General features: G+C 45.3%; 1 protein-coding gene across 1 annotated transcript in view; it reads left to right on the plus strand.

The window, feature by feature from the left end:
- HSF5 (heat shock transcription factor 5) overlaps nt 1-20,885 on the plus strand; it is a 93,527-nt gene extending 72,642 nt beyond the window's left edge. The window contains exons 5-6 of the mRNA XM_030185991.1: nt 9,044-9,221; nt 20,815-20,885. Of these exons, the coding sequence (XP_030041851.1) occupies nt 9,044-9,221; nt 20,815-20,885 (249 nt within the window). The remainder of the gene's footprint in view (nt 1-9,043; nt 9,222-20,814) is intronic.
- Nucleotides 20,886-24,558: the final 3,673 nt, after the last annotated feature.

The following is a 24,558-nucleotide window of genomic DNA, read 5'->3' on the forward strand; positions in this document are numbered from 1 at the left end:
TGCCCAGACAGGCCCCTGCAGCTCCCCAGCAAAAGCAAGGGACAGGCTTTTGACTGGTTCCAGTTGAGCATAGCCGCTATCAAAGTGTCCGTGCTGGACGATCTGCTGGTCGGGGGAGGTTAAAATTTTTTCACCAAAAGTGGCCTCTCATAACCTCCGATCAGTGGGTTCTCCAAATAGTCCGGTTAGGATACTCCCTCAATTTGATTTCCATACCTCCAAATTGCCCACTGGGAGCTCAGTCCTTCATCTTCCAGCACAAGCAGCTACTTGCAGAGGAACTCACCGCTCTTCTCAGCACCAATGCGGTCGAGCCCATTCCACCAGGGCAAGAAGGGCTGGAATTCTATTCCAAGTACTTCCTTGTGCAAAAGAAAACAGGGGGGATGTGTCCCACCCTAGACCTAAGGGCTCTGACAAGCTGCGTGTATAATAGCCGTATACAACCTTAAATAAATTGCCGTCTACCACCTTAAAAAAACACAAGGGCTCTGAACAAATATCTGGTTTGAGAAAAGTTCAGGATGCTTTCCCTGGGCACCCTTCTTCCCATGATTCAGAAAAACGACTGGCTATGCTCTCTGGACTTAAAGGATGCTTATACGCACATCCCGATACTTCCCACTCACAGGAAGTATCTTTGATTCCGTCTGGGAACACTGCATTTTCAGTATTGTGTGCTGCCCTTTGGGCTCGTGTCTGCGCCCAGGGTCACTACATCCAAGCAAAGCTAGGAGTTTCTAGACCAGGAAAAGAAGCAATAATAAACTATACATACGTCACTGGTCCTTAATCTCTACATCCAGGCTCTTATCATCAGCTGGGGGGAGCCCTGTTCACAGCGAAAGTCAGGAGTTTCTTTGACCAGGAGTTGATTTTCTATGCGATGCGTCCATCCATAGATGAGCTTCCAACTTCACTGGTCATAGTTCCCCTTTTTTATTAGGCTTAGAACTCATTTTCAAAGTTAAGGAAAATTTACAGAATGCTTGAGACATGTGGGAATGTGGTCACATGTTTCTCAGTCCAAGTGGCCAGTCTGAACTCAAAACAGGGTCCACCTCTCCCTTCACATACCAAGTTAATTAGAGCTGTGTCTTATCTTCTTCCACATTTCACACAAACAGAATTACTTCTAATCAAAAATACAGACCACGAATGCACTGTCGGTCAAGGCAGAGTTGGAAAACAATCTTTAAAATCTTCCATTACTTACACCCAACTGTACACCATTACCATAACCCTTATGATGTGAAGGGGGCACCTATATGTGGGTACAATGGGTTTCTGGTGAGTTTTGGAAGGTTCACAGTTTCCTCCACAAGTGTAACAGATAGGGGGAGGTAGAAGCTTGGGTCCACCTGTCTGCAGTGCAGTGCACCCACCACTAGACTACTCCAGGGACCTGCATGCTGTTCTAATGGACCTGAATATAACATCTGAGGCTGGCAAGTAATGTTTTTCATCACACTTTTGGGGGTGGGAGGAGGTTAGTGGCCACTGGGGGAATAAGGGGAGGTCATCCCTGATTCCCTCCAGTGGTCATCTGGTTATTTTGAGCACCTTTTTGTGCCTTATTCGTTAGAAAAACAGGTGTAGCTCAAAACATCTTAGTTTTAGTCCTGGACGGTTTTGTTTTCTTCTATTATGGCTGAAAAACGCCTAAGTCTCAGGAACACCCAAGTCCTGCCCTAAACATGCCCCTGATACGCCCCTCTGAGATTTGGACGCACTTCTGACGGACTTCAAAGAAAAACATCTAAAAATAGGTTTCGAAAACACTGATTTGGATGTTTTTGTGAGAAAAACGTGCAAATGCTGCTTTAAGCCACTTTTTAGATGTTTTTCTGTTTTGAAAATGAGCCCAGTGGTAACCTATCGAACTTTGTAAGTAAGTGCTTTGAAAATGAACTCCTTGATGTGATAATTGATCCACTCTTATCATTTGAGTCTCAGACCAATTCTATAACGAAAAAAGTTTTTTGCAAATTGAAACAACTAAGAAGGGTACGGAAGTATTTTTCAATTGAACAGTTTAGGCTTATCGTTCAAGCCTTAGTACTAAGTCATCTTAATTATTGTAATCTGCTTTATGTGGGTTGTTCTAAGTTTTTAAGTAAACATCTTCAAAATACATTGACTAGGTTGATATGTCAAATTGCGAAATGGGAACATTCAACCCTGCTCCTTAAACAGTTGCTTTACCTGCCTATGGAGGCAAGGTCGTTGTTTAAGCTTTGCATGATGATATTTAACATTTTGCATGGTTCAGCTCCTGCTTCACTTATGTCTCTGGTATTATTGCCCTATGTAAGGAAGGGTCTCCTTGCCGAAAGTCAGCTTAAGCTTTATTTTCCATCAGTGTTAGAGGTGAAATATTGGAAATATGTTTATTGAGCAAATAAAATCATGTAAAGTACAAAGCAAGTCTGGCACATATTTTTAACAAAATTAACCCCCAACCTGCCTTCTCCTTCCCCCAAACTTCATAACAGACAATAGTAACAAGGTAATATCTTGATGAATTTTCCAATCGTGGAGAGCCTGTGTTCTTATAACTCTCCACCAGAAAACCACAACATGGCAGGAAAAAATGAAACAGTCTGAACGTCTCCCTCCCCCCTGCTGTAACATTATAAAGCAAAAGCACCTTAAAATTTCAAGATAGGTTATTCAGGGCAAGTCTCATATAGTCACAGGGGTTAATCTCTTATCACCCATAAGGTGTACTCCTATTTAGTGGCAAATTTAATCATAGACAACCCCCTACCTTCCTTGATGTGTAGTCCAACTTAGTACTTTGTGTGACAAAAAATGTTTTCTTTTTGTAAGTTTATTTTTTTTTTTATATTTTTCTGATTTTTTCAATTTGTTTTTCCGATTTTTTCAATTTGTTGATCTTCTTCGTTGCTACTGCTCACCGTGCTATTGCAGTACTTTTAACTTCCCACACATTTCTTAACTCTTATTACTTAACATCCTTTACGGTATGCGCAGATCAGCCACACATAACGCTTGGCTGCTCTGCACTGGCTTCCCCTCCTTAGGAAAGAAATCATGTGCAAATGAGCTAACAGCAAGCAGCTCATTTGCATGCGATTTCCTTCATGCACGTCCGTTCCTTTCCGAATCGCTAAGGGATCGGTAAGGGAAGGGCTTTTTCTGTTAAGTTAGTGCATCAGTTATTCCACTGCAGTGCCCCCTAAGGTGCCCGGTTGGTGTCCTGGCTTGTCAGGGGGACAAGTGCACTACGAATGCTGGCTCCTCCCATGACCAAATGAGTTGGATTTGGTCGTTTTTGAGATGGGCGTCCTCGGTTTCCATTATCACCGAAAACCGGGGACGGCCATCTCTTAAGGTTGACCATCTCAACATTTATGTCGACCATCTCTAAGGTCGACCTAAATGTTGAGATTTAGGCGTCCCCGACCGTATTATCGAAATGAAAGATGGACGCCCATCTTGTTTCGATAATACGGGTTTCCACGCCCCTTCGCGAGGACGTCCTGTGAGGACGCCCTTAGGAAAACTTGGGCACCCCGTTCGATTATGCCCCTCTATGTATCATAAATGGAATGTGTTTCATAGCTTTCAAAAGGTCCTCCCTTTGTAGGTGAACCCCAAGCTCTTCACTCCATCTCTGTGTGAGGAGGGCAAAGTTCTTTTGTGGGGAAATTCTATAAAGAAGCTTATAAAGACCAGACACTGAGATTTGTGGTTGACTTGAGGGGACAAAGAAACTATCCAGGACTTTAGCTAAACCTTGTGCGAAAGGACTCTTCATTAATATCGTGACATAGTGAGAGATTTGCAAAAAAAGTGAAAATATTTGAGCTCGACATGTCATAACTGTGCTGCAGAGCAGCAAATGACCTCATCCCACCCTCCAGAGTCAGAAAATCAGACACAAATGCTATTCCCAAAGAAACCCAGTGGTGAAATACCGCATTGTCCATCCCAGGTGTAAAATCTAAGTTTCCCAGAATAGTCAAGATATCAGAGTGAGTACAATCCTGATGAAGAAATGTTAAGGAGAGTACACCAAGCAGCACGCATTGGTTTCAGAAGTACATGATGTTTAAGCTTCCGAAGCAGTTTAGCTAGTGGGGCATGGAGTAAAGAGTAGGGGTGGTAGGGAAAAAAAGATCCTTTTCTGTGTGCCAAGGAGTAGAGTCCTCTGATCCCCGCACCCAATCACCAAGATGGCTTAAGAGACGTGCAAGGTTGAATCTCTGTGTATTAAGAAGCCCTAACCCTTTCCCTATCCTAGGAGACCTGTTATAAAATTACCCTCTTAAAGCCTGACAGCAGCCACTTAAGGTAGAAATAAGGAATAAAGAATGTAATTTGCCGCCATTGCATAAGCAGGGCTGGTTCTAGGTTTTCTGCCACCTCGGCCAAACTGTTTCTTTAGGGCCAGGGCTTCTCACAAAACACTGTGCAAGTATGGATCCCACACTATTCTGGAATCCTGCTGCAGCCTTATGCTGCCTTTGCTTTCTCCTTATGGACCTAGTTTGCTGTCCCCATTCTTTTGCTGGTACATATGATATTCCTGGTAGAATTCTGGAAAACTGTGTATTTCAGAATTTGCACAGAATTCCCACGAGTATGAGGGGATGGATGTGTGAATCCACTGTTGAAATGCAGCCAGTGCCACCGCCAATTTCCTGCACCATACAGTTCTTGCAAAGTGCAATTATTGCTGAAGTCCTGTGATGTTCTCATAAGACTTTAAGAATAGCCAGGATTATTTCAGGCACCACAAAGTTTGTGCTTTGAGAGAGCTATGTGTTGGAAGGAAATGACAGTGCTAGGTGAGCAGGAGAGGAAGAGGTTAGAGATGCTAAGCTTGGGGACAGAGGCTGGGAGACAAAGGGCTAAAGGAAAATAGTGAGGAGGAGAAGACCTTGATGGAAACAGAGGATAGGGGATGTAAGTGGGAAGAATGAACTGGGTACAGCAAGGAGTAGGGGCATGTGTGGAAGAGAAGATAAGATCAGAAAGACTGGATGGGGGGGAGGTGACATGGGATAAGGGGACACGTGGAAAGAGGGACAAAGGAAGACAAGGGGTAAGGGACCTGTTTAGGGATATATGAGCTCATAGCCAACTTTTCAAAATGGGAGTGCTGAATATTTTTTTTCAGGAGGTGCGTTCCCCTCCCCCCTCCCCCCCCCCCCCCCCGTACCTAAAAACCCTGTCTACTGCAGTCTTCACCTGGGCAGTGACAGCGCCACTCGTAGGCTGCCTGCAACCTGCACCAGGACTTCTTCCCTGAACAGTCCCACCCCTCAGTCCCCCTGTACTGTGCAAATATAAAGAGATGCAAATTTCAAAAACTGACATATTTCAATCTCTATACTATAGGTTAAATACAAATAAAACAAAAAATGAAAAATATGATAATATCATTTTATTGGACTAAATGGAGTGGAGGAGTGGCCTAGTGGTTAGAGCACCAGTCTTGACATCCAGAGGTGGCCAGTTCAAATCCCACTGCCGCTCCTTGTGATCTTGGGCAAGTCACTTAACTCTCCGTTGCCTCAGGTACAAACTTAGATTGTGAGCCCTCCTGGGACAGAGAAACATCCAGAGTACCTGAATGTAACTCACCTTGTGCTACTACTGAAAAAGGTGTGAGCAAAATCCTAATAAATAAATACATTTTCAATTAGCTTTCAGAGGCCAAAACCTCTTTCTTCAGGTCAGGACAGTATACTGCTGCTATGGTATAGGATTTGGTCTCCAAACATTAGTCAAAATGTATTAAAATTAGTCCAATAAAGATATTACTTTATTTCCATTTTCTGTATTTATTAACACAGCTACTACGCTACTTTATCCTAAACTAAAATTAAAATTCATTTTTTCCTACATTTATTGTCTGGCCGTTTACTGTTTCTAATTGTGTTGGTCCCAGTCTCTTGTTCTTTCCTCGATCTTAACTCTCGCCCCCTTTCCATCCAGCATCTACCCCCTCTCTCCCCTTACCATCCAGTGTCTGCCCCCTCTCTCCCCCTTTCCATCCAGCATCTATTTTCTCCATCCATGTGTAGTTTTTCTCCTCTTTTCCCTTTCCCTCATCTCTGTCAGTATGCATCTCCTTCCTCTTTCTTCCCTCCCCTCCATACATATGCATCTCCTCCTTCTCTCTTCCCTCTCCTCCATCCATGTCCAGCATTTCTCCTCTCTCCCCTCCATCCATGTGCATCTCCTTCCTCTGTCTTCTCTCCCATCCATCCATGTCCAACATTTCTTCTCTCCCCTCCCCTCCATGTGGATCTACTTCCTCTGTCTGTCTTTCCTCCACTCCATCCAGCATGTCTCCACTCTCCCCTCAATCCATGTGCATCTCCTTCCTCTGTCTTCCCTTCCCTCCATCCATGTCCAGAATTTCTCCCCTCCATCCATGTGCATCTCCTTCCTTCCTTTCTTCCCTCTCCTCCATCCATGTCCAGAATTTCTCCTGCCCTCCCCTCCATCCATGTACAGCAACTCTCCTCTCTCCCCTGCCCTCCCCTCCATCCATCCATGTCCAGCAACTCTCCTCTCTCCCCTGCCCTGTCCTCCATCCATATCCAGAAATTCTCCTCTCTCCCCTGTCCTCCCCTCCATGTCCAGCAATTTGTCCTTTCTCCCCTCCCATCCATGTCCAGCGATTCTCCTCTGCCTTCTCCTCCCATCCATGTCCAGCGATTGCTCCTCTCTCCCCTACCCTCCCATCCATGTCCAGTGATGCTCCTCTGCTCTCCCCTCCCATCCATGTCCAGTGACTCAACCCACCTGCCCCCCATTTTCAGCCCCCTGAATTCCGGTTCCAACCCCAGCCCGACCTGCCCGCCCTCTTCTCCCACAACAGTCCTCCTTGCCTTCCTGCCGCCCAGCGTTTAAAACTCATTTTAGCTCAAGTTGTGGCGGCAGTGAAAGCAGGCTCACCTTCAGCCTTCCCTTCCCCCTGAGAGGAAAGGAAAGGCTGAAAGCGAGCCTGCTCCTTTCACTGCTGCTGCGACTTGAGGTAAAATGAGTTTTAAACACTGGGCGGCAGGAAGGCAAGGAGGGCTGTTGTGGGAGAAGAGGGCGGGCAGGTAGGGCTGGGGTTGGAACCGGAACTTCCGACGTGTTGTGGTTGGGTGACGGGTTGCAAAATATTGGGGGTGCTTGAGCACCCACGGAGTCGGCACCTATGTATGAGCTGAGAGGGAGAATGTTGAAGGAGGAGGGTGAGCTAGGGGAAGTAAGAATATTGAAGAGGAGGGGGTGAGCAGAGGGAGTACAGTCAGTGTGGAAGAAGGAAAATGACCGGAGGAAGTGGTACTCTACTGCCTTATGGTTGGAGGTTCTGGATTTTCAGGTATTTTCATTTGTCACTCTGGAGCCCAAGAGGAGTTCCAGGTAGCACCAGCTTTTTCAATTGCTGGCATTTGTAGCAGCAACTATGAACACTGCAAAGAGTCAGCAGCACTATCTGCAGCTCAGAGCTCCCCTCACACTTGATGGATTGCTGAAAACCAGAAGCTCTAGCTGTAGTATGCTATTATTACTCCTGGGGAAAAGCTACACCAAGATCTTTAAAATTTTGCATCTTGGAATGATAAGTTTTCTGTTTTGGAGTTAAATTAATAAAAATGTTGATAAAAATAGTATGCAGGTTTTTACAGAATTAAAATATTGTGCACAGAATTCATCATTTTTTGTGCAGAATTCCTTCAGACATAATACAGGGCTGAGACATGAGTCATTGTGCCATCAGAATTTCCCTCCAGTCTCTTAGAACTTCATTCTGCTAGCTCTCCCAATACTGGTGGCTCTTGAGCTGAATACTCAAAGCACATGGACATCTAAAAATGGCATTTATCTCCTCCTGACACAGCTTTGGTGAAACAAGAGGGCCCCTTTGTCGGGGTTTTTGGAAGCTTTGATGACTGGAACTGGGACACTAGTAGACTTTAACAGCTGATTTAAATGTGGTTTGTTACATGCAACACTACACGGAAAGCACAAGATAAATACGGTTCTATGTTTCAAATCCTGGTCAGGCTTCTGTATTTATAAATATTTTGGGGGAATTATACTTTTCAGACTGTAGGGGAACTGTGTGAAGTAGATTCCTGGGATGTGTAGGGTGTATGGTAGTCCAAGCTGGTTTTTTCAGCTGTGGCCTTTTCTCCCTAGGTTAATGATTACAGGGAGTTGTTTTCCACCACTGTTTTTACAGCAGGACAGAGGCCTGTGAGAGAAACCCCACTGAGGTTATTGTAAAAGTCTATGACTCTCCTCAGGTTAGTTCAGGCTTCTATTTATTTCAAATTATTAACCCCCACCAGGATATCTGTTTCCACAGTTTCAGAGCAAAGTACATCATTGACAGTATGTTTAAAAAAAAAAATCCAAATTATGTTTTTGGAATGTCAAAATTTGGATGTCCCACACTGCAGTTAATTCAAATAGCAAGAGAGTGTGTTTTGGGTGGGGCTAGGGAGGGCCCAAAATTAGGAATAATCAAATGGGAAGAAATTAGACCATGGCCTATAGAAAAATTGGGTAGCGTCCACAAACGTGTAGGAATCAGGAAACCCTTTATTGCCAGCATCCAATTGACATCCGACACAGCTGTGTTTTGGCATAAAAATATGCCTGCGTCAGGGGTCACAGAACAAACTTTCCTCCCAATATCAAGAAAAGAAGTGCTGGTAAATTAATCCTGTTCCAATGAATCTTAAATCCACCATCAGAAATAATGTGGCAAATTGTTTTGTGGCTTATCCCATTCATAGAGTTCTTCCTTCTTTTTTTTTTTTTGTAAGATTAGAAGATAAACATCATCACTACAAACAAGGAAGAACATTTAAAAAAATGAAAAAAGAAAAATATCTCATATCTTTAGGCAAAATAGAGAAAGGATTCTTATCAACCTGAGATTGTGGTTTGTGGATTATAACCCAAAAAGCAGGGTACTCTGTTGAATGTTCTGCCAAATTCATGCAGATTGACTCAGGAGGAAGTTACAGGAAAAATAATGAAGGGAGATTTGATTTTCTAGGTGGATGCTGATATGAAGAGCCACACACATTCATCACATACAGTCCTGCCTGCAGAGCAAATTGAATTTCTCATCTCAGAAGTGACATCAGCTGGAAAACCTGGAAAAGAATTATCTTCAGCCATCCCAGTGCGAAGCAGAGAGAGGAGAGGTAGCTCACAACAGGGTAAATCCCCTGGTAAGGACTACACTACAGCATTTATTCCAGGAAAGTTATAAACAACTTGAACCAATAAAAAGTGGTGACATTTTTGATACGTAACAAGTACTACTCCTGCACAAAAAAATTATAATTCTGTATACAATATAATTGATTTATAATTCAGTTCAGAAAAGTTATTCAGTAATAAATCATGTTTAATTTTTTTGTTCATGTTCCCAATCATAATGTCTGGTCCCCGCCCAACCAGATCATCCTGGTTTTCATTCAGGTTTAACAGTTTGACTCCCTCAGTCCTTTCCCTTCCTTGAGCTCTACATTCCCCAGCCCTCTGGCTTGAATCCTTCCCAGGGCTTGATTTTTCCTTCCCCACCCAGTTAAATTGTCTAGCTCATATACTATCAACTCGTCCCCAACCTCTCCCCACAACAAACTGAATCCCTGTCCCATCCATCTCTTATCTCTTCCAATAATAGGCTGATGTCTGTCCCCTCAAGCTCTCCTCCCCACCACATCTTGACCCCCTCTAGCTTTTTCTCTCTGTATTCCCCCCACAGACTGAGACCCCCTTCTACTCTGTTCTTCCTTTCCCTACCCCCAAACCTCCAGCTTATTCATTTCTCCCCAGGTTTGATCCCTCCCTAATTGTTCCTGTACCCCCCAAAAAATAAGACCTCACTGCTTTCTCTCTAAACCACCCCCAGCCATTACCTTCTCCCCTGTTTTCTCTCTCTGCTCCCCCTCTTAGTAAGACCTCCAAATCACTCCTATCATCCCCCACTCCACTGTCTACTTCTTCAAGTTCCACTGGACCCTCACTACTCTCCTCTGTCTTTGGGGTCACTGGTTGAACCCCGCTGATGCAGCCCACAGCTTCTCTTCTGGCCTGATTGGACTGACACTGCTCCCTCCTTTTTTCCAGCCTGTGCAGATCAAACCCTGCCATTGCTCACTTCTCTCTTTGCACCTTTGTGGGCTGATGCCAACACTGATCCTTTCTCTCTTCCAGCCATGTAGATCATATAACTCCTGTAGCAGCTGCATCCTGGTTCTAAATTCTGATGCTAAATTCTGTAGTGCAATTGCAAATTTCTGTTCAGGAGAGGAATTCTTGAAATCTGTGTTGCAGTTGTTAAGAATTTCTCAATGAGGAATATATTGATTATTCTCCAAGGACAAGCAGGCTGCTTGTTCTCACAATTGGGTTGTCATCCGCGACGGCCCAGAAGACTGGCAAAAACTTGCATAGCAAAACAAAGAATTCTCGAGAACGTTCCATCGCGCGGGCCGAACACACCGTGCATGCGCGAACGGCTTCCCACCCGCAAAGCGAGCGTGCCCTCTTCAGTTTTTTCCTGTCCGCGTCTTGAGTAACACGTTCCTGACTGTACTCAGCTTTTTCGGCTTCAGGAGACTCAGCATTTTACCGCTCCCCTTTTCTTCTCTTTTTCTTTGTCTTCTTGCTAGTAGTTTTTTCAAATATTTTTAAAAAAGCGTTTTTCCCTTATTTTATTAGTTTTTCTTCACTTGTTTAAGTTTCCTTTCTTTTTCGTCGCGGCCGCTCTTTAGGTTGCTTGGCCGGGTCATTTTTTTCCTTTTTTGTGCCTTTTTATTTGGCACGATCGAGTCTTTTAATTTCGCAGCTGCTGTTTTTCCATCGATTTCATCAAGGACTCCCAGCGGCTTCAAGCGTTGTACTCGCTGCAACTGGACCATCTCGAGTACCGACTCACACGCGTGGTGTCTCCAGTGCCTGTACTCTTTAATGAAGAAATGGACCCAAGTGTCTTGGGAGGCTCAACATGAGAAGCTCTTTGCGGATCGGTCCGGTCCTTCGACGTCAGCATCGACATCGGTTCTGAGGTCGGCGGCATCGCATCGCGCTGGGAGCAGCGAGGCATCAAGTGGGTCTCCACCTATCTCGAGGCCTGCTGCTATGCAGGCCCCCCGGGACCGACCTTCGTCGGACCTGGCCCCGAGGAGGCGTGAGGATTCCACGTCCTCCTCTTCGGTACCGAGGAGTCTGGATGATGGGCGTTGAGTGAAGGCTAAGAAGCACTGTCATCGATCTCCTTCCATGCACGGTACCGAGAGCTCCGGGGAGCCGAGGGTTCAGCACCCAAGAAGCGTCGGCGCCGGGAGGACCGCTCACCCCCCAACAGGAAGTGCCGATGCGTCGGTCATCTGGCAGCCTGGTACCGGCTCTCGAGCCCCCTCAGATTCTGCCACCGACTCCTGCACTGGCCCCCCAGCCTTTTCCGATGGAAGCTCTCGATGAGCGCATCAGGGCCCTTCTTCCAGAGCTTCTGGAGGGATTGCTGCACCAATCTGCGGTGTTGGGGGTGCTTGCGCCTTCTGTACCTCGGAAGCAGCATCTGGGCCATCGCTTGTGGTGAGGTTCCCGTCCTCGGTGCCGCTTGTGTTATCGGCGTCAGCCGCCACCCGGGTCAATTCCCCCTCGACGTCGGTGGAGGAAGCTTCGCCGGAGTCCAGGCAGGGGTCGACTTCTCGACATCCCCCACAAGGTCGTCATTCCTCGACGTCGAGACAGGCTCGGGTTCGGGCTGCTCTTAGAGAGCTTTTGTCCGATACCGATGATGAGCACTCGTGGGAAGAGGAGGAAGACCCCAGATACTTTTCAGAGGAAGAGTCATATGGGGTTCCCTCTGATCCTACTCCGCCAATTGAAAGAAGAATGTCTCCACCTGAGAATCTTTCTTTCTCATCCTTTGTTCGGGAGATGTCTAAGGATATTCCCTTCCCTATGGAGGTTGTGGATGAGCCCAGGGCCAAGATGCTCAAGGTCTTGGACTATCCTTCTCAGCCTACAGAGGTTGCAGCGACCCCCTTGCATAACACACTCAGGGAAGTTCTTATGCGAAACTGGTCATTCCCGCTATCTAATCCAGTGGTTCCCAAAAAATCTGAGTCCCAGTACAGAGTCCATGGGGAACCTGTAATGGTGAAGGCCCAACTTTCTCACGATTCCATGGTGGTAGACTCTGCTCTCAGAAGAGCCAAGTGTACTAGAGACTATGCCTCGGCGCCCCCAGGCAGAGAGTCTAGGACCTTGGATTCTTTTGGGAGAAAAACGTATCAGGCCGCTATGTTCACAGCCAAGATCCAAACATACCAGCTCTACACGAGCATCCACTTGCGGAACTCGGTGAGGCAACTGTCTAGTTTGGTTGAAGCACTTCCTCCAGAGCTCGCCGAACCTTTTCACCAGGTGGTCAGGCAGCAGAAGGCGTGTCGCAAATTCCTGGCCAGGGGTATAGTGATGCGCAGGCTCTCATGGCTGTGCGTCTCTGACCTGGATCATAAGACCCAGCAGCGAATGGCAGATGTTCCTTGCCAGGGTGATAATCCTTTTGGAGAAAAAGTAGAGGACATGCTCGATCAGATCAAAAAGCACCATGATGCTATGGATTCTCTCTCCCGCCGGGCATCTTCTGCTACCCCCTCCTCATCTAGGAGGTTTTTGGAGGGAAGAGGAGCGCTCCCTATTCCTACAACAGGCGTAGGTACACTCCTGCTTCTCGGCAGCCTGTCCAGGCTCAGTCCCAGCACGTTCGTTCCCATCAATGGCGTTCGACTAAGGCCCCTAGGGCTCCCCAGCAAAAGCAAGGGATGGGCTTTTGACTGGCTCCAGTGCAGCATAGCCTCAGAAAAGGTGTCTGTGCCAGATGGCTTGCCGATCGGGGGAAGGTTGATGTTTTTTCACCAAAGGTGGTCTCTTATAACCTCCGACAGGTGGGTTCTTCAAATAGTCCGGTTAAGATACACTCTCAATCTGGAATCCAGGCCTCCAAATTGCCCACCGGGAGCTCAGTCCTTCAGCTCCTAGCACAAGCAGCTATTTGCAGAGGAACTCTCCGCCCTTCTAAAGGCCAATGCGGTCAAACCCGTTCCACCAGGGGAAGAAGGGCTGGGATTCTATTCCAGGTACTTCCTTGTGCAAAAGAAAACAGGGGGATGTGTCCCATCCTAGACCTAAGGGCCCTTAACAAATTCCTAGTCCGAGAAAAGTTCAGGATGGTTTCCCTGGGCACCCTTCTTCCCATGATTCAGGAAAACGATTGGCTATGCTCTCTGGACTTGAAGGATGCCTATACACACATCTTGATACTCCCAGCTCACAGGAAGTACCTTTGATTTCGGTTGGGAACTCGGCATTTTCAGTACTGTGTACTGCCCTTTGGTCTCACGTCTGCGCCCAGGGTTTTCACAAAGAGCCTAGCAGTTGTTGCAGCATCGCTACGCAGACTGGGAGTGCATGTGTTCCCTTAGGGTTTTCACAAAGTGCCTAGCAGTTGTTGTAGCATCGCTACGCAGACTGGGAGTGCATGTGTTCCCTTATCTCAACGATTGGCTGGTGAGCACCTCGGAGGCAGGCGCTGTACAGTCCATGCGGATGACTATTCGAGTGCTAGAACTACTGGGGTTTGTAATCAATTATCCCAAGTCCCACCTTGTCCCGGTTCAGAAATTGGAGTTTATTGGAACTCTGTCGGACACATGGACGTCTCGAGCTTATCTTCCCCAGGCAAGGGCAGACAATCTCCTGGCCCTAGTGTCCTTGGCTCGGGTGTCTCAACAGATCACAGCTCGGCAGATGTTGAGACTCTTAGGGCACATGGCTTCCACAGTTCATGTAACTCCCAAGGCACGCCTACATATGAGATCAGCTCAATAGACCCTAGCTTCCCAGTGGTTTCAGGCCACAGGGGATCTAGAGGATGCAATCCAGCTGTCCACCGATTTTCACAATTCTCTTCAGTAGTGGACAATTCGATCCAATTTGACCTTGGAACGTCCCTTCCAAATTCCTCAGCCACACAAAATGCTGACCACGGATGCATCCCTCCTGGGGTGGGGAGCTCATGTCAATGGGCCTCACACTCAAGAAGTTTGGTCCCTCCAGGAAAAAGGTCTTCAGATCAATCTCCTGGAGTTGCGAGCGGTCTGGAACACTCTAAAGGCTTTCAGAGATCGGCTGACCAATCAAATTATCCAAATTCAGACAGACAATCAGGTTGCCATGTACTACATCAACAAACAGGGGGCACCGGATCTTGCCCCCTGTGTCGGGAAGCCGTTCAGATGTGGCTTTGGGCTCGACGTCACGGCATGTTTCTCCAAGCCACGTATCTGGCAGGCGTAAACAACAGTCTGGCCGACAGATTGAGCAGGATAATGCAACCTCACGAGTGGTCACTCAACTTGAGCGTCGTATGCAAGATCTTCCGAGAGTGGGGCACCCCCTCGGTGGATCTTTTTGCCACTCAGGTCAATCACAAGGTCCCTCAGTTCTGTTCCAGACTTCAGGCCTACGACAGACTAGCGTCGGATGCCTTTCTCCTTCATTGGGGGAAGGGCCTTTTGTATGCATATCCTCCCATGCCTCTGGTGGGGAAGACTTTGCTGAAACTCAAGTAAGACTGCGGAACCGTGATTCTGATTGCTCCCTTCTGGCCGCGTCAGATTTGGTTCCCTCTTCTTCTGGAGTTGTCCTACGAAGAACCGTGGAGATTGGAGTGTTTTCCAACCCTCAGAACGAAGGGGGGCTTCTGCATCCCAGTCTCTCTGGCTCTCACAGCCTGGATGTTGAGAGAGTAGAATTCGCTTCCTTGGGTCTCTCTGTGGGTGTCTCCCGGGGTTTGCTTGCTTCCAGGAAAGATTCCACGAAGAGGTGTTACTTTATCAAATGGAGGAAGTTTGCCGTCTGGTGTGATAGCAAGGCCCTAGATCCTCACTCTTGTCCTACACAGACCCTGCTTGAATACCTTCTACACTTGTCAGAGTCTGGTCTCAAGACCAATTCCGTAAAAGTTCATCTTAGTGCAATTAGTGCTTATCATCAACATGTAGAGGGTAAGCCTATCTCTGGACAGCCTTTAGTTGTTCGCTTCATGAGAGGTTTGCTTTTGTCAAAGCCCCCTGTCAAACCTCCACCAGTGTCATGGGATCTCAACGTCGTTCTCACCCAGCTGATGAAACCTCCTTTTGAGCCACTGAACTCCTGCCATCTGAAGTACTTGACCTGGAAGGTAATTTTCTTGGTGGCAGTTACTTCAGCTCGTAGAGTCAGTGAGCTTCAGGCCCTGGTAGCCCAGGCCCCTTACACCAAATTTCATCATAACAGAGTAGTCCTCCGCACTCACCCTAAGTTCTTGCCAAAGGTTGTGTCGGAGTTCCATCTGAACCAGTCAATTGTCTTGCCAACATTCTTTCCCCGTCCTCATTCCTGCCCTGCTGAACGTCAGCTGCACACATTGGACTGCAAGAGAGCATTGGCCTTCTATCTGGAGCGGACACAGCCCAACAGACAGTCCGCCCAATTGTTTGTTTCTTTTGATCCCAACAGGAGGAGAGTGGCTGTGGGGAAACGCACCATATCCAATTGGCTAGCAGATTGCATTTCCTTCACTTACGCCCAGGCTGGGCTGGCTCTTGAGGGTCATGTCACGGCTCATAATGTTAGAGCCATGGCAGCGTCGGTAGCCCACTTGAAGTCAGCCACTATTGAAGAGATCTGCAAAGCTGCGACGTGGTCATCTGTCCACACATTCACATCTCATTACTGCCTGCAGCAGGATACCCGACGTGACAGTCGGTTCGGGCAGTCAGTGCTTCAGAATCTGTTCGGGGTTTAGAATCCAACTCCACCCCCCTAGGCCCATGTTTATTCTGTTCCAGGCTACACTCTCAGTTAGTTGGATAAGTTGTTAGGTCAATCTCAGTTATGTCCTCGCCGTTGCGAGGCCCAATTGACCATGTTTGTTGTTTTGAGTGAGCCTGGGGGCTAGGGATACCCCATCAGTGAGAATAAGCAGCCTGCTTGTCCTCGGAGAAAGCGAATGCTACATACCTGTAGAAGGTATTCTCCGAGGACAGCAGGCTGATTGTTCTCACATACCCGCCCGCCTCCCCTTTGGAGTTGTGTCTTCCCTTGTCTTTGTTTTGCTACATACGGGACTGACGAACACGAGCCGGTTCGGGCGGGAAGACGGCCGCGCATGCGCGGTGCGCATGGGCGCGCGAGGACTAGCAAAGGCCTTTGCTAGTGAAGTTCCGATTGGAGGGGCTGCCGTGGACGTCACCCATCAGTGATCAGTGAGAACAATCAGCCTGCTGTCCTCGGAGAATACCTTCTACAGGTATGTAGCATTCGCTATCAATGTAAGCTCCTTACCCTTCATCAACCCTCTGCCACACAGCGACCACTAGAATCCCGGAACTCCTGTTGGATTATAAACCCACAATTTTGTCTTATCAAAATGGCCACCCCCCCCCCCCCCCCCCATCCTCTTGAGTCCTCTTCCCTGGTGAACCACGACCTCCCGAAAGGACTTACGACGCAACATATGCGCATCTCTTGGTCTCAGATACATTTCTTGTAATAACGTCACATCCCACTTCAATCTATTCAACTCCTTAAATATTCTACTCCGCTTCCCTTGGTTATTGAGCCCATTTACATTCCAAGAACCCACAAACAATGTCTCTCCCCTCCCCTCCCCGTGCCCTCCCCCCCCCCCCCCCCCGTCCACCCCTTCCCACACCCTCCCTTTTGCTGATCTCTGTGTCATTGGATCAGCCATCCCTCGAGGAACAACCCCACTCCTCGGGAGGCACAAGCACTTCTAGATCTATCCCCTGACCCCCCTCCAACACCTCTCTCACACTTACCACCACACTCATTCGTCTCTTCCCTCCTACCAGGCTTCCTTCCACTCCTCCCCCCCCCCCCCCCCCCCCCGCCCAGACCCACAAATTACAGACATGTCACCCATAATCCCAGCCATCTTATCCTCTCCTCCTTCCCCCTTCACATTCATCCAACATGCTCCCACTACCCCCATTCTCTCCAGAGATTCGTATCCCTCCTCCCCATCAAGCCCCCTGCACGGGTCACACCCTGCATTTTCTCTTATCTGCATACCAGTCCTCTTAAATCTTCTCTCTTCAAGAAGCATGCTTGTCGGACTTCTTTCCACGATCCACCACCAGTTGCCAAGCTGAATCCGCCCTAGGTTCTACTGCAGCAACTGGTTGCTTTGCCTGAGCTGGAACTCCACTACATCCCAAAGTGTGCAATGCTGACCATGCTTCATCTGGAGTCTTAACTTTGCGTGATTTCCCGTTCACCGTCAGCCACACCGCAAATGGGAAGATCCCCTTTGATCTCATAAATTCTGTAACTTCATGAAAAGATCTGCATTTTTGCAAAGTAGACCCTGCCAAGTCCTGATACACTCCAAACTTATAGTTTTTCCACTGGATCTCTTTTTGCTGCCGTGCTTTAATCAAGATCTTCGCTTTCGTGGGAAAATCCACAAAACATACAACAATGTCCCTCGGGTTAGAATTTCGTTGCGGTCCCGCAACTCGCTGCGCTGTTTGTATGCGAAGGTCCAAAGATTGATTACCATCGTCTGAAGACAATATATGTCCACACAGCTCCCGTATCACTGCTTCACAATTACTAAATATATCCAGGTCCGGAATTCCTTTAAATCTCAAATTATTACGCCGCGCCCTGTTTTCCAGGTCTTCTATCTGTTCCTTAAGTTGCTGTACTTCGGTAGTTTCCATATCCACCTTCTTACAAAGGTTCCCCATGTCCGTGTTGAGCGTCACCAGCCCCTCCTCCACCTCACCGATTCAAACACCGAGGTCCCGAATTTCAGCCCAAATATCCTTCAGGGCATTCTGCACATCTTTTCGGACCCCCGCCAAATCCGCTTTCAAGTCCTGGAACCACCCCACCACATCCGATTTGGTAATCTCACTGGTGTCTGTCACACCATCTATGGAGCACTCTTCCTCCGCCTCCAAGGGAATCGGCTCCATCTTGCTCTCTCGAGGCTCAGGCCCCACCATGCCCGCCTTCATTTTCTCGCTCTGCACCGTCGTGTATCTAAACCTCTCCAAGCTCTTTTTCGGCGGCATAGCACTAGGAGCTTTCCCCTACTATCTGGGACTTCAGGAAGCCTGACAAAACAGCGGGATATATTCACTTGAACAACAGCCCCAACAGAGCTCCGCGATTATGCTGCCATCCCGGTCAGTGATGTCACTTCCTCCTCAAAAGCATGGATTAATGAGACAAAGCCAACATGGATTTAGTGAAGGGAAATCGTTCCTTACCAATCTATTACATTTCTTTGAAGGGGTGAACAAACATGTGGATAAAGGTGATACTGTGTATTGGATTTTCAAAAGGCATTTGACAAAGTACCTCATGAAAGACTCCAGAGGAAATTGGAGAGTCATGGGATAGGAGGTAGTGTCCTATTGTGGATTAAAAACTGGTTAAAAGATAGATAACAGAGAGTAGGGTTAAATGGTCAGTATTCTCAATGGAGAAGGGTAGTTAGTGGGGTTCCCCAGGGGTCTGTGCTGGGACCGCTGCTTTTTAACATATTTATGAATGACCTAGAGATAGGAGTAACTAGTGAGGTAATTAAATTTGCTGACGACACAAAGTTATTCAAAGTTGTTAAATCGTAAGAGGATTGTGAAAAATTACAAGAAGACCTTACGAGACTAGGAGACTGGACGTCTAAATGGCAGATGACATTTAATGTGAGCAAGTGCAAAGTGATGCATGTGGGAAAGAGGAACCCGAATTATAGCTACATAATGCAAAGTTCCACATTAGGAGTCACCAACCAAGAAAGGGATCTAGATGTCGTCATTGATGATACGTTGAAACCTTCTGCTCAGTTTGCTGCGGTGGCTAAGAAAGCAAATAGAATGTTAGGTATTATTAGGAAAGGAATGGAAAACAAAAATGAGGACATTATAATACCTTTGTATCGCTCCATAGTGCGACCGCACCTCGAATATTGTGTTCAATTCTAGTCACCGCATCTGAAAAAAGATATAGTGGAATTAGAAAAGGTGCAAAGAAGGGCAACAAAAATGATAAAGGGGATGGGGCGACTTCCCTATGAGGAAAGGCTAAAGCGGCTAGGGCTCTTCAGCTTGGAGAACAGATGGCTGAGGGGAGATATAATAGAGGTCTATAAAATAATGAGTGGAGTGGAAAGGGTAGACGTGAAGCATCTGTTTACTCCTTCCAAAAATACTAGGAGTAGTATGGCAATACTTATGTACTTATCAGTTTGGTTGCTCTTCTTTGAAACTTTTCTAATTTCACTATATGTTATTTGAGATGCGGCAACCAAAATTGAACGCAGTACTCAATGTGAGGTCTTCCCAAGGAGTGATACAGAAGCATTATAATATTCTTGGTCTTATTGACCATCCCTTTCCTAATAATTTCTAGCATCCTGTTTGCTTTTTTGGCCACCGCCACACACTGAGCAGAAGATTTCAGCATATTGTCTGCAATGACACCTAGATCTTTTTCTTGGGTGTTGACTCCCAAGGTGGACCCTAGTATCAGGTAGCTATGATTTGGATTATTCTTCCCAATGTGCATCACTTTGCATTTATCCACATTAAATTTCATCTGCCATTTGGATGCCCATCTTCCAATTTCCTAATCCCTGTAGTTTTTGACAGTCTGCATGTGTTTTAACAACTTTTAATAGTTTTGTGTCATCTGCAAATTTAATCACCTCATTTGTCATTCTGATTTCCAGAATAAGAATAAGAGAAAGTTGTGAACATCAAAATCCAGCAGCAACAGTGATGCACAAACAAAAGCTGTAAATTACCGTTACTCCTTATTTTTATGTACAGCTTCCGTTTGTGCTTCACTGTTGCTGCTGGATTTTGACATTGCTTCACAACTTTCTCTTATTCAACCATACACCCAACAGAACATTTGTGACCCCTGAAGCAGGCAGTTATCCACTGAAATATGGCCCCATTTTGGGCCTTTCTAACGTTGGTGCTTTGTAAATAAGAATGTTTCCTACACTTGACTGTTGGAAGTTCCTTGGTCCACCCCTACTTTGGTTCTAAGTACTCCACGTAGGGGTTCTCTCCTTCCTATGTTCGTGTGATAGATACCACAGATACAGAAGAGAGAATTTATCCTAAACCAACAGGTAACTTGCGGTTAACTGGCACTGTGCAGGCCCTGAGGGAATATTCAGCGACATTTACCTAGATAGTGCCGACTATCCCCTGTAACTGCTTAAGCTGAAACCGGCTATTGTATGGGCAGTCCTGGTGCACAGTTGAGGTGGAGTCAGTACTTCTGGTTAAGGGATGAATATTAGCACTTGAATTAACCAGCCAAAGATGATTACATAACTAGTAGCCCTGTCTTTGGCCAGTTTAGCTTAACTGGTTAAGGGCTGGATACTGGCAGCTCCCCTACCCATTTATTTAATACCGGTACCCCTGGACATGGCCCAGCATTGAGTATCCAGGCATAATTTTGATAGTGGTGGTCAGCATTTAAAAAATAATCTGACTGCCACTGGCTGAATATTGACCCCTATGGGTCTGATCTTGGTACTGAGAAATGTAATGGAGACTGTACTGAACACAAAGGCAGTAAGGTGTCCTGAATTAAACAGGGTGCACGAAAGCCAAAGATCAGCTGGATAAGCCTTCAAATTTTTATCTGCTATCGTTCAGTGTTTCTGTGCATGAAGTGAGTACTGACAACTCCATTTCTTCCTAGATCTCCACTTGTTGGTGGATGTGGCATGCAAGCAAGAACATTTTCCAAAGGAAGAAGACTTGGGAGAATGAGATGTTGGAAGTGGTACATCCCCTGCAGACTTTGCCATACATGATGAGGCTAGCAGAATGATGCTTACATACAGAACATACATATATGTTGTAATTTTTACTGTGTTTCAAAAGTGAACCTTTCCTTTTGTTTGCTTTTCTTGGGGGGATCAATCCTTACAATGTTAGTTTCGTCTATTTCCTTCAAAAAAATTTTATTTATCTCATTTAGTCTCAAAAAATATCCAGTGGCCAGAAGAACTTCTTGTGACATGTAAACAGCAGTTGTAGGCAAAGCCTTCAAAATATTTCCTCAGGAATGAAATCTAAATTTTAAAGAGGGATCTTAGTGAGTTTGCATTAACTTTCAAATTAATTATACAGTAAACGATCAGGACAACTGCTAGCCTAGTACAGCTTTACAGTAAACCTGCTGCAACATCTACTGTTCTTTCCCTTACTGGAAATGGTGTGTTTCATTTTCAGATGTTGACTCATGGACCACAGTTAGTCTGGCTTTCCCTGGAACAATCACTGCACCTTTAAAACAGATTCTAGAAGACAGAAGGTCTTGTGAGGTCACAGCACCCCAGGTCTGAATGTTTCACATGCTCCAGACTGATTACAAGCCCAGTTAATTATGTAGAAAAATCAGAAAGAAAACAATTCTTCCCTAGCCTTGCACCCAGCATCCTGGGGATGCCTGAGTAGGGGGGGGGGGGGGTCACCATTCTTGGCCACTGGATCTTTTGTTATAACTAATAGCTTTCTTTACTTTGCATCATTTGCTTTGATCCTTATGATGTAATATACTCACTTTTAGGGGTTGTTCTTTATTGAATTATTTATTTCAATTGAATTTTGTAAAAAAAGAAAAAAAGTGGTTATCTTGTTTAGTATAATTCTATTTAATGATTATAGTATACGTATACTATAATATTTTAACAACTTTGTATTTATAACTGTATGTATTTTATTCTTGTCTGAGAATGCTTTTTTGCTGCTTCTCTTTCTAAATATAAATAGATAGATATAGATATATATAGATATATTATATGCCAGTATTTATACTATATATGATTTCAATAAGTATCATATAATATCTTTTTCAGCATACCTCTATATTTAAGTATACCTAAACATAAATAGAAAATTAATACTGCCTTTCTAATTGTGAAAATACCATGGAGAAACACTCGTTAAAACTGAGATATGTATTCCTAAGCTATATTTCTCTGTTGTAAAATGAGCCTAAAAATCTCCTAGATGCTCTCTGAAGCAGTAGGAGAGGTATCTTATGTGATGTATTTGTGTAGTTCATGGGAAACAACACCCCCGCCCCCCCCCCCCCCCCCCCCGATATTCAGCAGGCAGCACGTTTGCTGTCTGCTGCTACCATTAAACCTGGATATTTAATGCCGGGCCATTTCCAGCAACTGGCATTGAATATATGGAGTTTTTTTAACCGCTAAAAAGTTAACCAGTTATGCCGATATTCAGCACTAGCCGGTTAACTTTTTTAGCGGTAAAAAGACAGCTATTTATGTGGTCCTATTTGACCACTAAATTTATCCAGTTAGGCGCTGAATTTTGGTGCTTAACCAGATAAATCATGCGATATAGCCTGTTATGTATTAGGCACTAACCGCTATTATTCAGCAGGAGATAACCGGTTATCTCCCGCTGAATATTAGCAGTTATCCACCAATATGCTATTTAACCAGTCAGCGGCCATTCCTGACCGTTAAATAGTGCTGAATATCGGGTGGGGGGGGGATCATTCCTATGTAGGACTGTTGTCAGTCAGCTGAGAACGAGAGTTAACGTAGACTTACAGAACTGCTTTGAAAAGCACAACTAAAAGATATTTTTGGATCCACACAATTTGGATTCTTTAGCAGACCCTGTAGTATATATTGGACTTGCAGTGACTCTAGTCACCTGTTAAACTATGATATTCTGGACCTGTAAGTCTCCATATATGTTTTACAGAATGGCACAGGATTAAACAAATGTATGGTTACAGAAATCTAACAAATGTCTTCCTCAAATGAACATTATGTATGTAGATGGATGGAACCTTCACTCTAAGCTATTGCTTATGAATTTTCATATGAACGTTTTGAATTGACCAAGTAGTGTCTTATACCCACAATCTTCTCTCAGCATTCGTCTCCATTCAGAATGTCTCATACAGATCTAATGTCAGAATTTTGAAGTCCTTTCTAAAGATTCTGATCTTGACTGCAAGGTTTAATATACCACAGCTATCTGTTGCTTTGCCATTTCTGTGCCTGTTGCATTATACTGCAATGCTTCTAGATGAACTAGATGTCAAAGACAGTAAAACTGTGTATGTATAAGGGAAGGTATTGATCTCAATCTAGTGGTTAATGTTTCAGAGCCAGAAAAAGCAATGTTTTCCAGATTTATTTCAGTTTTAGAAAAATAAATAGAAATGTTTGGTTTGGAGTTATCTAGTGTGAATTGATGCAGAAAAATCTTCCCTTTAATCTTTATTTGTATCTGTGCTCAACCCAAGGCAGATGAAATCCTTCTCAGGGACAGAAGGAGCACACCCTGTGTCAGAACTGAAAATGGTGTTTAGAAGCTATGGTTAAGTATCTAAAGAAATCTATCCTCAGCTTCAGTTGGTATCTATAGAAGAAGGTTGGCTATGTACGCAATCCAGAGTGAACAATATTTAAGGGCATTGCATACATGATCCAGTCTCAAATAACAGCCCACACTGGGCTTCTCCAAATTTCAGTCCTTTATGTATTTCAGTTGCTAAGAATAAAGTGTGACTGTTCCAACCAAATACTTTGTCTTTCTTTGCTCTGGGTTGTGGGAATATTGTCAGGTTTTCCGTTGCTCAGAGGTTAAATTGCAAAGGTAATGAGCAATTTTGAATAACCACTTAGTTGTAACATATAAATGCACCTTTCAGCTAGTTTTAAAAGAGAAACTATCCCTATATAGAGCCTTATTCTACATGCATTTACAGCTTTATGTCTCTTTTTTATTGATGACAAGCAGGACTGAGTTAGGCACAGGATGGAACAGTCCTCCCAGAACTTAGGGCCCTGTTTACTAAGACGCGTTAGCGTTTTTAACATGCCTACAATTAGCATGCGTGCTAATCATGTAGACGCCTATAGGGATATTGTAAGCGCGTACATGGTGCATTAAAGACATTAATGTTCCTATAACGCAGCTTAGTAAACAGGTCCCTTAGTGTGAAGTCCTTCACACAGCAGTCTCCTCAGCTCTGCCAAATGGATGCAAAAACAAAACTCTCCCAATAATTTTGAGAGATTTTATTGTTCCTTTCCTAAAAATAAATAAAATGATTTAAATTTCATTTTCTTTAGATTTTTTTCTTTTCCTTATCTGTCACTGAAATTAGGGTTTTGGCTCTCTGCTTGGGCTCCAGCTGCAATCGAGCTGAATAACAGCATTGTTCTTGCATGTGTATGTGAGGCCAAAAGGATCGACTCTGGAACACCTCTCTTATTTCACCAACAACTATCTCATCCTCTAGCTGTATCAGTTCATCCCAATACTGTCAAAGCTACTATCACCATAGAAAAACCTTCCCTAACAGAGGCAAACTCAGTAGGTGCAATGTCCTGTCTTTGTTAAACACTGGCCATCAGATAGAGCACAAATGATACATGCTATGCCCACTCAA

This window comes from Microcaecilia unicolor, chromosome 13 (genome assembly GCF_901765095.1).
Source record: "Microcaecilia unicolor chromosome 13, aMicUni1.1, whole genome shotgun sequence".
NCBI lineage: Eukaryota > Metazoa > Chordata > Amphibia > Gymnophiona > Siphonopidae > Microcaecilia > Microcaecilia unicolor.